At 34.2% G+C, this 14303-nt stretch overlaps 2 protein-coding genes and 1 long non-coding RNA gene across 4 annotated transcripts in view; 1 reads left to right on the top strand and 2 right to left on the bottom strand.

The window, feature by feature from the left end:
- Nucleotides 1–8747, bottom strand: part of LOC129912357 (probable RNA helicase armi) — a 94443-nt gene extending 85696 nt beyond the window's left edge. The window contains exon 1 of the mRNA XM_055990576.1: nt 8346–8747. Within this exon, the coding sequence (XP_055846551.1) occupies nt 8346–8747 (402 nt within the window). The remainder of the gene's footprint in view (nt 1–8345) is intronic.
- On the top strand, nt 1737–3837 carry LOC129912369 (uncharacterized). Of its 2 annotated transcripts, none has more exons than XR_008771820.1 (3): nt 1737–2237; nt 2308–2542; nt 2608–3837. It is a non-coding gene; the product is annotated as an uncharacterized LOC129912369 (long non-coding RNA). The 2 variants fall into 2 exon arrangements; XR_008771821.1 differs by having other exon boundaries at nt 2599–3837.
- A 69-nt stretch (nt 8748–8816) lies between the features above and the next one.
- On the bottom strand, nt 8817–9371 carry LOC129912359 (uncharacterized). The gene is made up of 2 exons (XM_055990577.1): nt 9140–9371; nt 8817–9020 (listed from the first exon to the last, which is right to left on the bottom strand). Exons 1-2 carry the CDS (start codon nt 9194–9196, stop codon nt 8817–8819), a joined length of 261 nt encoding a protein of 86 aa, XP_055846552.1. The 5' UTR covers nt 9197–9371.
- Nucleotides 9372–14303: the final 4932 nt, after the last annotated feature.

Genomic DNA, 14303 nt, shown 5'->3' with positions numbered 1-14303 from the left:
AATCTCACCATTTAATTTTACCAATACTCATTAATACCAAATTTACTAATCTCCGGACATTTCCTACCCGTCTGTTACTTTCTAACATACTCATAACAGATATAATCAACGTAATTTCATTTCCCTAAACAGATGAGATTTATCTAACTGCCCAACAGACCCCTATCAGGTGGAGCGTCAATTCTGACTCTGATTCGTCCGGGCTCGAAAAAAAATCTGTGAATTGTAAAATGTGTGAAGTGTAAAATTGGGTACAATTTGAAAAATTTTGTCTTGGAACGGGGAGGGAGCTTTTAAGGGAAAGCTCTTTCAATTTTGTTTTTTGGATTGTAGGGTGCGTTCTAAAAGTTCGGTTGACTGTTAAATAACAGATAGACAGAATTTAGACAGAATTGACAGCCAGACCATAGATTGGGAGCTTTCGAGGGAGCTTCGAAGGGAGAGCTTTTCAATTTTGTTTTGGAAACAAATGCGGATTGTAGGGTGCGTTCTAAAAGTTCGGTTGACTGTTAAACAACATATTGGCAGAATTTAAACAGAATTGACAGGCAGACCATAGATTGGAAGACTTTTGCCAATTAAATGTTAAATTTGAAAAATTGACAGACCAGCTTCACAAATCGGAAAATATACCCTTAATGACCATGGAACACAGCCAATGACAGCGAAAAGTGGAGCACTGCAGAAAAAACCGTAGGACACCGCGAACGATCGCGGGAAAAACCGTGGACCACCGCGAATGACCACGGCAAAAACTGTGGAACACCGCGAATGAGCGCAGAAAAAATCGAGGGGCCACCGCGAATGACCAAGGTTAAAACCGCGAAAAAAACGCGGACCACCGGGAATGACCAGAGAAAAAACCGCGAAAAAAACCGCGGAACATCTTAATCGACCGGAGAAAAAACCGCGAACCCGCGGTTTTTTTCGCGGTTTTTACCGCGGTCATTCGCGATGTTCCGCGGTTTTTTTCGTGGTCATTCGCGATAGTCCACGGTTTTTTTGAGGTCAATTGCGTGGTTTTTTCGCGGTCAGTTACGGTGTTCCGCGGTTTTTTTTTGCCATCATTCGCGGTGGTCCACGGTTTATTCCGCGGTCTTTCGCCGTGTTCCACAGTTTTCCCGCGGTGTTCTGAGGTCATTAAAGGTATATTTTTCGATTTGTGAAGCTGGTCTGTTATTTTTGTTAAATTTGACATTTAATTGTCAAAAATTTACCAATCTATGGTCTGCCTGTCAATTCCGTCTAAATTCTGCCAATATGTTGTTTAACAGTCAACCGAACTTTTAGAACGCACCCTACAATCCACATTTGTTTCCAAAACAAAATTGAAAAGCTCTCCCTTCGAAGCTCCCTCGAAAGCTCCCATTCTTTGGTCTGGCTGTCAATTCTGTCCAAATTCTGTCAATCTGTTATTTAACAGTCAACCGAACTTTTAGAACGCACCCTACAATCCACATTTGTTTCCAAAACAAAATTGAAAAGCTCTCCCTTCGAAGCTACCTCGAAAGCTTCCATTCTATGGTCTGGCTGTCAATTCTGTCAATCTGTTATTTAACAGTCAACCGAACTTTTAGAACGCACCCTACAATCCAAAAAACAAAATTGAAAGAGCTTTCTTTTAAAAGCTCCCTCCCCCTTCCAAGACAAAAATTTTCAAATTGTACCCAATTTTACACTTCACACCTTTTATAATTCACAGATTTTTTTTCGAGCCCGGACGAATCAGTCAGAATTGACGCTCCACCTGATAGGGGTCTGTTGGGCAGTTAGATAAATCTCATCTGTTTAGGGAAATGAAATTACGTTGATTATATCTGTTATGAGTATGTTAGAAAGTAACAGACGGGTAGGAAATGTCCGGAGATTAGTAAATTTGGTATTAATGAGTATTGGTAAAATTAAATGGTGAGATTTAGATAATTGCGATCCCATTTTTCTCCAAATCTGCATAACTGAAGACTACTTGTTCAAATCTCAGGCTGAAAAGAATATTTTTTTTTAATTTGACTTTTTTTATATTTTTTATTTTTTTCTTTATGCTGTCAATTTTTGCAATGTTTTTTTGTTTTTCAATTTAAGCCAAAATTATGAATATGGTGTGATGGTATGGAAAAGTTTAAAAATGTGTATGAGAAGCAAAAAACGTTAAATATGAAATTTTCGTGTTTCTGCCTGGGGTGAAGTCGTTAAAAATTCATTTCTTAGCCAATTTTCAACCGATTTTCTTGAAAAATGTATCGTTGGATTTGGAAATATTTAAATATTGTTTTAATACGTATATTAATTTAAAATATTATATTCTAGTTCAAGTAAATGCCTAAAATCAAATTGGAAATGATAATAATTGAAAATTGACGACGCAAGAATGATTGCAATAAGAGCACCGTGAAATATTAGCTTCCCTCAAAACAAAAAAAAAAAAAACGACTCGCCATTGAGACTATAGAGAGGTCCAAACGTATTGAAAGAGGAAAGGAAAAATTTAACTTCATGAGTACATTTACAATAACCATGAACCTGCAAAGAATACCAGTCCACGGTAGGTATTTGAAAAAATAATTCCTGCAAGCTGCTGACGGCGAATTCCGCTTTTAGTCCCAAAAGGTGCTAAAGCTTACGTTCAATGTATTACAAGCTCAATAGAGCAGTTCAAAGCAGCAGACGATAACATGGTAAGGAATATGCACCTTCTCTTCTGCAAGATAGTCTGTTTCTTGTCTTAAACGTATCATTTTGTAAAAATTAAAAAAAAAATTGAATCAACAAAAGAAAAAAAAAATTAAAATTTGGAACTGGAAAATGATTCAAGGGGTGAAGTAGTATACCCTTTTGAATGTGCAGGGAACTAATTCCACTGAGAGAGTTAGTTCCCACTTAGTGGGTTCAAAATACACTTTAGTAAATTGGATTCAGTTCCTATTCTAGGTTATAATTGAATGTTAAATTAAATCCCACTTTCGACAAGAAGTTAAAAAGGAAGAAAAAGACATAATTCCCCAAACAAATCTAGGGGGTGGGGACTTATCAGCTATAACATTGTTTTTTATTTTTTCATTATGTAGCTATAGACAATTTAAAAACAATAATAAGGTTTACAAATTTATTGTTTAGTCAAAATTGCATAATGACTAAATAAGATAATGGAAAGTGAAATTTGAATCGAAAATAATTGTAATGTGTAAATATTTCTTTTAAGTTCATATCAGAATGAGGAAGGAAGAGTATAGAAGAAGGGTCTCGTTAAGAGCTTCCTGGTTGTTGGTTGACGCCCAAATATTATCATTATTATTAAAGTACACTCCTTTTCATCAGAATAGGTACACAAATTATCAGTATTCGGTTTTTTCTTACAGTGTAGGCAAAATATATATTTTTTGATGGTCATTTGATGTTTGCAGAATAAAAACAAAAAAAAAAAAAACAAAAAAGATTCAAGTGTGGGGTTATTTTTCTTGAATCTTCAAGGCAAAGCATTTCATATCTAAAAACTGAGAATGATAAAAAAGTGAAATGAATTTAAACCAAGTTCTTCTTGAATTTATAAAAAATAACGAAACTGTCCAGGAATTACATTGTTTAATATCTTCAAGCAATCTATCTGAATCTCTTTTCTAAATTGTTTAATGGTGGGTTAGGAAGAATTTTTGTATTGAAATCGACGATCATAAATTTAATATTTCTTAACATTTTAAACAAGGTTCAGGTCTTTTTAAAATTCAGCCATTTTATTTTTTGACCATTTTGTTTACTGTCCTAACATTACAAAAAATAACTGTTTTTCGCTCTTTATCTTGTCTTTTATCCACCGAAACTGGAAGCAAATATAAACATTAACTCGTCTATGATTAGAATTTTGCAGTTTCCTAGCAAATTTCATGTTTTTTTTTTCTACATCGGTATATTTGTATCTGAAGTAAGAGAACAGATCACATTCAAACTTCTTAAATTTGTTTAACCGTACCATGTCTTTATTCCTTATTTTATTATTTTAATCGATTTTCATCTACCCATGTTTTTCTAAATTTTAATATTACTATTAAAACCGTTTCAGCATGAAACCACCTATTAATTATTTTTTATTTTTTGTTTCAATTATCAAAATTTGAAAATTAGTGCATGAGCTATTGCATTATGAGTTAATAAAAGTTAATATTTAGTTAAAAAAATGCAGGATTTGTGAATTTTTTTTCAGTTTTTTCAAGTAGCCTTAAGCTTAGAGCCACAAAATTAAAAAACGGTAACACTGAAAGAGAATAATAATAATGGTTCTTCAATCTATGGGATATGTTTACATGTTTTTAATCAGAAAATTTGCTTTTCCAATCTAAATACTAGTTTAATAAGATTTTTTGGTAAAACACATTGGTTCTAACGTGCATTTTAATCTTTCATTTTTTTTTTTTTACTAAAAAATGGACTTAACTTGTTGTACTGTCAGCTCTAAACATTTTTTATACAATGCATCAAATTTTTTTCTCAAGATTTTTGCAATTTTTGCATAAACAAAATAAAAAAAAAAAAACTTGTGGCACTCGAGGACTGCCGCGGTAAAGCTATTGCATTGCATTTTTTATCAACTTATGCAATTATAATTTGTTTACCTACACTACACAAAACAAATGATTATATTTTGTATCTACCTATCATACTTTTTCTCTTCTCTTCTGATTTAATATCGCAAGCGCATTCCAACGCTTTACTTCTTCACAAATCACAAAAAGTTGATCAAGAAAGAGAAGAATGGGAAGAGAAAAGAAAAGAAAATACAGAACAATGTATGGTTCCTTACTCCTCTTTTTGTTGTCTAACACAATTTATATAGCCCTCTCTGGCTGAACCAAAACCATTCACACATCCATGCAAGCTTCGTACAATCGTATCATATGAATATACACACATACCATCATAAATGTACTAATTTTTCGTTACGTTTTTTCTTGGTTAGCTCCCCATGCCTGCGTTAAAATCTATGCAATAGCTTAAAAGTTACTCCGGGAGCAAAGGGTTAAATTACACTCAGGAAACTCCAGTTATATAAAAATTTTCTGAATTCCACAAAAACATTAAAGATAACAAGGGTATCGTGTACATATTATGATGAACAAAAACATAACTTAATTTTTGCCGAAAAAATACTTTATAAGGAAACCAATGGGAAAGTTATGGTAATCTTCAACGTTGCTTTTCCTAACATTTTAAACTAACAGAAAAAATTAATACCTTATTATATTAGGTCACGAACCACTATTGGCGATAAACGATTGATGAACATTTGAAAAATTGTGTACCTATTCTGATGAAAAAGAGTGTATGTAATATTTTAACTTAAGGTTTTTAAAATACATATCCATACATTAAATTACTGTAGGCAGATTGTGTCTGACAGAATCCAATAATCTTTTTTGTCTTGCATAATTTCTTAAAATTATTTACAAACAGTTTAGAAAACGAAAACAAACAAACAATGTTTACGTTTTCTTCGTCTTCTTAGAATCATTTCAGCAATTAAAATTATTTCAGTAAAGTTTCATAGTCGAGCAAAAAGCCAGAATTAAGCTATTAATTCTGTTTGTTTGGGGGTACCAGGAGGTAAAGGGGAACTTCTATGCTTACTAAAGTAGTTTTTAAGTTTCTAAAAAAAAAAAGCTATTATATACATATCTGTAAATTAAACACCAAGACTTTTTCTCAATAGTGTGCTATCATTTGTGTCCAAAGCTGTAGGCGTATGAGAACTCTTCAGATTATTTTGAGAAAAATTCTTTGGAGAATATTTCTCTCGTCTACTTTGTAAGCAATGTACAACCACACAAACACTCAAACAAGTAAAGTAAAGCGCATGATCTGGCCCGGAAATGTTTCACCTTGAACTCAGAGACCAGAGGAAGGAAGAGTATAGAAGAAGGGTCAGGGTTAGAATTTTCTGGAAAAATATGTTGGTTGACGCCCAAATATTATTATTATTATAAGAGTATTAAAATATTAGCCCAATAACCTTTCTCGTTTAATATCATTTCTAGAATTAGGGGAAAGGTGCTAACAATGAGACAATCCATTTTTTTTTTCTTTTCTGAAAGCAAGCGCAGTAACGCTAGTTTGGGTCAAAACGTTTATTTTCCATTATTGTCCATTATCATACACCGGAAAATATCACACAAAATCAGATGGAAGTATATATTTTGGAGTGTTATGAAAAGAATGTATAACACAAAATAAATCAGGTTAATGGGCAGAACTTTTTTTGCTATGTATTTTATTTATATGTTCTTTCATAAAAAAATAACAGTTACTGAGAATTAATTGTCGTTTTTTGTAATTTTATATTTTTCTGAGAAATTACAAAAAGCAAACAGTGAGACAATGTAAAAAAGCAAACAGTCAGACATACATTTAAGGAAATCTATGAATTGAAAAAGGTTTTAGTATGATTTATAGTGTTTTTCCTTTTGTTAATTTTTTCAGTTTTTTTTCGTAACTTTCTGTTGAAAAAAATGGGTTAAAGTAACACAGTTTAATAAGTAAACTATTAGTTACTTACTTATTTGAAGTTTTGGGCAATTTGTTTCTGTTTTGTTCGTCCGTCTCACTGTTCGCGTACACTAAAACCGAATTATCGGCCGACATCGGGTTAGAACTACTCGGACATCTTTCTCGTACGGTCGTCTGCATACACTGCTTCCGATCTAGGACGGTGCCGCTCTCTAGTATCTGACTTTGTGAAACTTAAAACAATGTCCCGTATGCAAAAAAAAAATAGTAAATACTAGCAATAGGAAATTAATAAGTATAAACTAGGTTTAATATGCACAAAATGTTGATAAAAAAGTTCATACTTTAAAACTTTTCAAGTAAAAACAATTACTATTTTGTATGCATATCACCAAATATCTCTATTGTTGTAATTTTTTGAAAAATTGTCCACGAGAGGTGGCCTGTTGTGTATACTATTAATTAATTTTTCTTTATCTATATTTTGTTTTAAGCCAGTTGATCGGTTACTATCGGGCGTCATCGTACGTCAACGGACGATGTCGCTTTCTATATGTTTGGTTCGATCGGTCGAGTTCGGTCGACAACGCCCGACTATACCTCGGCCGATGACGGATTTGGTGTACGCGAGCCGTTAGCCTGGCTCACTGATCGCACCCATTGCAATTTTTTTCTACATTTTAGTTATAACCAGGGATAGGATGTTGTGGACACGTTTCACGCCCCCCTCGTGCCAAATATATGTATTTTATTTTGCCTTTTCTTTCGTTATTGCCTTTTTTTGCCTTTTCTCCTGTTATTGCCTTTTTTTTTGCCTTTTCCTATGTTTATGTCTTTAAAGTAATGCCTACACACAAAACACTCAAATATACAAACAAAAAGCTAATTTACTCAATATATTACTTTCTCAATATAATCAGCCCTATCGAGGTATCCGTTCGGAGAAATTAAATTGCAATAAAAATGTTGACGTAAATGCTAAAATTTGGTGTTTACGTCAAACAATACGTGAATATCTCAGCAACGAAAAAAGATAGAAAAAAAGAATAACTGATTTGAAAACAGCACTATCGAAAACATGCAATTTGGTGTAAACAGCACTCCAATACTAGGATGACGATATGCATATGGAAGGGGCAGTCTCAAAAAATTTTGTTGAGAAGTACAAATCAATTCCTTTGGCAAATAAAGGACTCGAGAGAGTTGAACAAATAAATTGCGTAACAAATCAAGAGCTCCCGGCAAATGTTGAAGTGGGTGATGTCGAGTGCTTTAATTCGGCTCAACTCGTTTCTACAGTTGTAGAGAATTCTTTTAGCCCCTTTAAAGTACTCTTAAGGGACAATCCCAGGCGCAATATTAAGATAAAATATATCTTAGAATGACTTTAAAGTTTGGTTAAGATAGATTGGAAACTTTCTGAAATATAGCAATTTAAAAATAAAGCGTCTCACTTTTCGCACATTTCCCCTACTTTCAAAATGTTTACAAAACAAAAACAAATTTTGTTTACGTTTTCTTCGACTTCTCATGTCGTTTTCTATTGACTTTTGAGATTTTTGTGTAAAAATCTCAGATTTTCCACTGCAAATAGAATATGAAATCTCGCCAATAGAAAACGACATTAGAATTATTTCAGCAAATAAAACTATCTTGGTGCAGTTTTATATTGTCGAGCAAATGGGCAGAATTTAGACATTTACTTAAAAATATTTGTTAGTAAATATTTACTGTTTACTAGGGATAAAGGATAACTTAAATTATATCTACAATTAAAGCTAGAATAAATATAGTAAATTTGAAAACACGTGTTTTATCGAATTTCAAATATAAACATCAATAAAAAATCTTACTTGTTCCTCAGTCTTGTCATCTTCATCCCACAAATTGTCCTGCGTCATTTCCACCTTCACAACTCTCAAATGATCCGATTGGACATTTTGATATGCCAAATACTCCACCGTTGCTCCAACTTTGAAATCATGAAAAAATGGAGCTGCCGAAGAATCAAAAAATATCGAATTATCTATAATTCCATTGTTGGTTCTTAGAGAAGTTATAACTCCTGTTCTTTGTGAACATGCAACTTCTTCTTCGGCTGGCTTCTTTTCGACAACTTTTTCCTCTTCGATAACTTTTTCATTTTCCAACTCCTCGTCGAAATGCTCAGTTTCTTCTTCGAATTTTTTAGCATACAGATTTTTTTGGTAATCATAATCAAGTAGATTGTATACATGTTTTATTAAAGAAAACATGTTGAATGTTTTTTAACTTATTTGTTGAGTGAATAAAAAATGAATATAAAAGAAATGAATTTTCTTGTTTTATTGTTGTCCAGCACGTTTTTCAAGAGGATCATACATCCATTCAGTTTCTTTAAGATAATTCAATTCTTTGCGTAAATTTTGTAAACGCTTTAAATGATTCTCAGTTGTTGAGATTTTATAACCGCATTCGCTAAGGATCAAATATTTGTAACGAGCAAAAGTTTTTTCTGAATGCGATTCGGGTTTTTTACTACTTGGTGGCTTCATTTATATATAAAAAAAAAGAGGTTATCATTTTTGGAGTAAAAAAAAAGTTAAAAAAGAAACATAAGATCCAACAGGATGGGCTTCGTTTTTTTTGTATTATATTTTTTTGTTACCTCTGTTGAAATGTCTGATGTACTTGGACCTTCGGGTGTATTAATTTCAGTCGACATAACTTGGAATTATACTTCAATCAGTATTTTTTATTCTGATTTAATCAGATATAACATAATATTGTATTTAATATGTTTATGAATTGAAAAAAGTTTGTTTTTACTTGTGAAAATAATTTAATTTTAATTTTTTTTACACTGGCGGTCTGGTTTTTGGCGTCAGGTTCAACACAACGGAAAAGTCAAACAGAAGAAAGAAATTGCAATGCAGAAGGAGAAATATGAAAAAAAAATGTCAAACAGAAAAAAACAGGGATGTTATATGATGGTAAGGCAAATGAGTGCATTCAAAGATATACTTTCTTAAATTAACACCGTGTATGCACTAAGTCTGCTTTTACACGAAGACGCAAAGCGCGAGACGCACATCAGAGCATGAGAAAATAGTCCAGACAAATTGGATTAGATTAGATTAGAAAAATTTTATTTAGCTAAGTTCGCTATTAGGTGTGTTTTTTTTTTTATCTACATAGATTTTGTGCAAAATAAAAATAAAAAAGTTTCCACGCAAATGGTCTTGTATCGTTGTAAAAGTACAAAAGTGTAACATTTTCTTAAAATAAAACAACCAAATATAGGGTAGAGTTGCCTATTTTCGGCCGTCTCCAGTTTCCGGCCACCTTTCGAAAAATCGTTATATGTAACTAGTGATTTCATAGGGTTTATTCCAAATTTTCGCTCGTATGCTGTTCTAACAAATAAGAGAACAGCATAAGAGCAAAGTTTTGGAATAAACCCTATGAAATCACTAGTTCCCTTCAAGCAAGAAAACGGAATCCAGAAAAGACAGTCCGACCTCCGACCGAGAAAAGCGGGGTTGCACTCACACACTTTCAACTTTTTGTGTATGAACACAAAGTCTAAGAGAATTGTGGTGAAAACTGAGAAAAGGAAAAAAAAGTAGACAGACATAGCCAACAAGAGCAAAAGCGTCATTTTGTTATTTTTTGTTGAAGTGTTTAGTCGCGTCGTGTCTCGTGTCGTTGTTAATAAAATATAAGTATAATTATAAACAATTATATCAAACTATTAACAATATGGAAACAAAAAAAGGTATGTTGTATATATCGCTCAAAGTGTTTGGATTAAAGTGATGTGTTTCTGTTTGTGTTGTAGATGTAATCTCTAATGATGAAGAAAAAGGCAGAAGGTGAAAAATGCGATTGGGCATCTAAAGAAACACCAACAACAGCAGCAACAACAAATAAAATAAAATGAAAAAAATGTATTGTATTTTATATTGTATATATTGTGAAAATTTCGTTTGCCAAAATTAAATAAAAAAAAAACAGTTTCAGTGAAAAAAAAAAATAAATCTTGTTCTTTTTTGGTCGCAAATGCGAAACGTCATCCCTTTTTTGTTCCTCTTTCTAGTAGGTTTTCGCTGCTCCGACTCGGGTCCGACTTCGGCTCCGTTTTCTCGGAATGGAGATTTTCACCACACTAATACATGTGCAATCGACTTCGCGGTGATTATAATTTCCATACTAATTTGAGCCGCCTTCGGACCAGTTTCTGATCCGAAGTCGGACTCAGCTCCTCCTCAGGCGGAGCGGATTCGAACCGAGGTCGGACCTGTTTGCTTGAAGGGTTATAGCGATTTTTCGAAAGGTGGCCGGAAACTGGAGACGGCCGAAAATAGGCAACTCTACCCTACAGACTAAAATTTTTTTACACTTTTACACTTTTACACTTTTGCTATACCCCAACCCTATAGCAAAAATAAAATACAATGGTGCAAAATTTGTCTATTGTAGTTGTAGTAGTAGAAAACAAAATTTTGCATTTTTACACTTTTTTGTTACACCGGATCGTGAATACCCCTAATGTTAATGGTCATGGTCTTAAAATGTAGCTATACAGATGATTTTTGGTTTTATGTGAAAAAAAATATTTTTAAATCCAACATGGATTCCATGGCCATACAAATGTTTTTTTTGTGAAATTTTTTTTGCATCCAACATGGATGTAATGGCCTTCCCACTTCGGAGTTAAAATAAAAAAAAAAACACAAAAGCAACATTTTTGATAGACAGCTGCCAAAGTGTATGTACAGTGGTGCCAAATGTTTACATAGATTTCAAAAATCCCGATGCCGTTTTTTTGCACAAAATCTATATAGATAAACAAAAAAACACACCTACTATCATGAAATAAATACAAAGAGTGCCGTCTCAAAATACATAGTAGTAACTTGAACTAATACTAAATTTGACTTCAGGCGATTGTACTATAGAAATATACTGTAGAAATGTATACAATAGGTGTGTTTTTTATTACCACCGGTCTTAACTGGACAAAAAAAATGCCTCGGGGCTTAACCTGAAATTTTGGCAGCACTGTATATTGAATGTTCCAAAAACAGCAGACACAACACAAATTTAGAGTTGTCATATTTTTCGCTTTCACGTTTTTCTTGTATTTTTCGTGTATGTTTTACAAAGATATACAAGAATGAATGCTAGCAAAAATAGTTTAATACATTTTATCATTCCAAACGTCAGTTTTCACGTTTGTAAGTAAATTCTAAACAATTTATGAAATAGTTAGTTTGGTAGCACCGATTTAAAACTGTTCAAAAAGTTAAGCCCAGAGAAATCTCCGGGCTAAACAACTAAGCCCAAGGGGCTAAAGTGTTGTTGCATTTAACATGTAAATTGCTTAGCCCAGACTGCGTTTTTTTGTCCAGTTAAGACCGGTTGTAATAAAAAACACACCTAATGCCCACTACGGAGTTTAAAAAAAAAATGAGTACGGCACATGTTTGACAGACAGCTGCCAAAGTGTATGTACAATGGTGCCAAACATTTGGACAGATTTAAAAAAAAACCCGATGTCGTTTTATTGCACAAAATCTATATAGATAAACAAAAAAACACACCTATTGTTTCGATAACTTGATATCATAAGTGACGCACTTATGTTTTCAAAAGTGACGCGCATCAGTTTTCAAAAAGTGACAGTTGTAGTCTTATAAAAATTGAGTCACGGTTCCTCCATTAATCTCTAGCACGTCCTGTAAGTAAATCACAGTGAGAAAAGCAATTTGGTGGAATCACCTAGTGTCAGTAGTAGAAAGGTTGCGCAACGTGGCCTTCCCACTAAACAATATCCCTTCTATACAGCTTTACAGGAGCTACATTAACACCTGTAAGGCTTTATAGAAGCAAATTTGTTTTGTTAGTCGGGTAATGTGTCTTTTGCGAGCACATCCAATAAGAAAAAGGTATCAAAGTATCGCTATAAGGAGAAGCGGGATGCGGAGAAGGTCTTGAAGGGCTCTGAAAATGCGCTGGAGTCTGGAGAAAATTCGTTGGCTGCTGGCAAATTGGGTGAAGTCTGGCCAGGCGCGAAACTCGAGGTTGTTGCAAGGAAGAATGTCCCTTGCAAACCTAGTGCTAGGGCATGGATTCCGGCGGAACCCTCCTGCATGGATGATATTCTCCAAATAATCAAGATAAGCAATCCCTCCTTGCCTACTCATGACTGGAAAGTCGCAAAGCTTAAAGAGGTTAAGGTATAGAAGCGCTACAATCGTTGTCAATTAGGAATCCCGCTTGCCCTCTTAGCTCAGACTAATGGTGCGATTCGCTTGGGTTTTGACCACATAAACCTCAAAATATATAAAAAAAGATGAGTCGGGCGTAGAAGGCGTTAAAATACAACCCCCTCCCTACTAACAATTTTGCTAATATAATGCTTTACAGAAGCAACAATTGCATCTGTAGAGCTTTATAGAACCAAAATTTTCTGTCGGGCTGAAGCTGTTCCTGTGGTTGAGGGTGCTGATGCATTGATTACCTTCCAATCTTTGGAATACGATGTATCCGGTCCATCCTTGAATAAGGAACAGTCTTCTCAAAATGTCGACAGTTTGGCCGCTATGGAAACTGAAGACTCAGATATTAGTCCTCTGAATGAGGTTGAGCTTTTAAACTCATCCTCTGAGTTGGAGGACGACGACATCACCGTGTTGGAGGTTGATCTATCTAGCCAAAATGATGCGGCTAGTACAGATTAACCTTCAGCACTCAATCAAGGCTTCGGCCTCCCTAATCCTCCGCCTAACACAACAAGCTGAAGACATTGTCCTTATCCAAGAACCGTGGATTGTTAAATCCATGGTGAGGGGACTAAGGACTCCTGGGCCCCTGTTCTGTAACTTTATCACTGGCGATAAACGTTTTTCAAGGTCTCTAAAATCCACTTTCTTCCATAAATAAAGCAAAATTTATTTCAAATTCAGAATTTATGAATTAAGAAAATATGATCTGGAACAAAATTTCTTTTATTTTGATGAGGTTTAATGGATTTTTAGGTAATTAAAATATTTTATCGCCAGTGATAAAAGTTACAGAACATGGGCACTGGATACTACATACTGTATGCAACAGAAAAAGGTGACCTCAGATCTTGCATTCTAGTTAAAAGAACCATTGAAATATTTTTACTCCCCAATTTTAGCGATAGAGACATAACGGCAGCCAGGCTTGAAACAGCCAAAGGCATATTTTGGCTAGTCTCGGCAAACAAATGGCTGTAAGTATAGCTATTCGTCTTAAAGCCTCTTCACAATGGATCAATAATAAATAACATTGGTCACTCTATTATTCTGAACTCTTTCGAATCAATCCCAAGTAAAATAGACTACACCATCCCACAACTGCAATTCGATAGAAACTTTCAGGTATACCATCCCCTCTAGATCAGTCTGGGAGGATAGGGAATTCCTGGAAGATGTTTCGGTCCATTTTTACACGGACGGATCAAAAACTGAAGATGGAGTTGGTGGTGTATACTCAGATAGACTAAATTTAAGTCTCTTCTTTCGTCTTCCTAATCACTGTAGCGTATTCCAGGTGGAACTTTTAGCAATAAAAGAAGTATTGTCTTGGCTTAAGGAAAACGTGGTATCAAACAAAGATATCTGTATCTTCTTGGACAGCCAGGCATCAGCCAGGCAGCCATTAAATCTCTTGATAACTGCCTTTAACTGTCGATCATCTCTGATGGAGATGGCACAGCAGATGGCAGATCACAAATCAGCTCTGTAATAGGTGTCATAACAGGACACTGCATAATAGGCAAGCACGAAATACGCCGCGGA

This window comes from Episyrphus balteatus, chromosome 2 (assembly GCF_945859705.1).
Source record: "Episyrphus balteatus chromosome 2, idEpiBalt1.1, whole genome shotgun sequence".
Taxonomy (NCBI): domain Eukaryota; kingdom Metazoa; phylum Arthropoda; class Insecta; order Diptera; family Syrphidae; genus Episyrphus; species Episyrphus balteatus.
The sequence above is the reverse complement of the archived record's forward strand: the minus strand, read 5'-3'. Positions and strand labels throughout refer to the sequence as shown.

Coding starts and splice junctions, on each gene's coding strand:
- LOC129912359 (XM_055990577.1), bottom strand. CDS start 9,196: ATGTCGACTGAAATTAATACACCCGAAGGTCCAAGTACATCAGACATT. Junction 9,021..9,139: donor CATCAGACATTTCAACAGAG/GTAACAAAAAAA, acceptor ATATAAATGAAG/CCACCAAGTAGTAAAAAACC.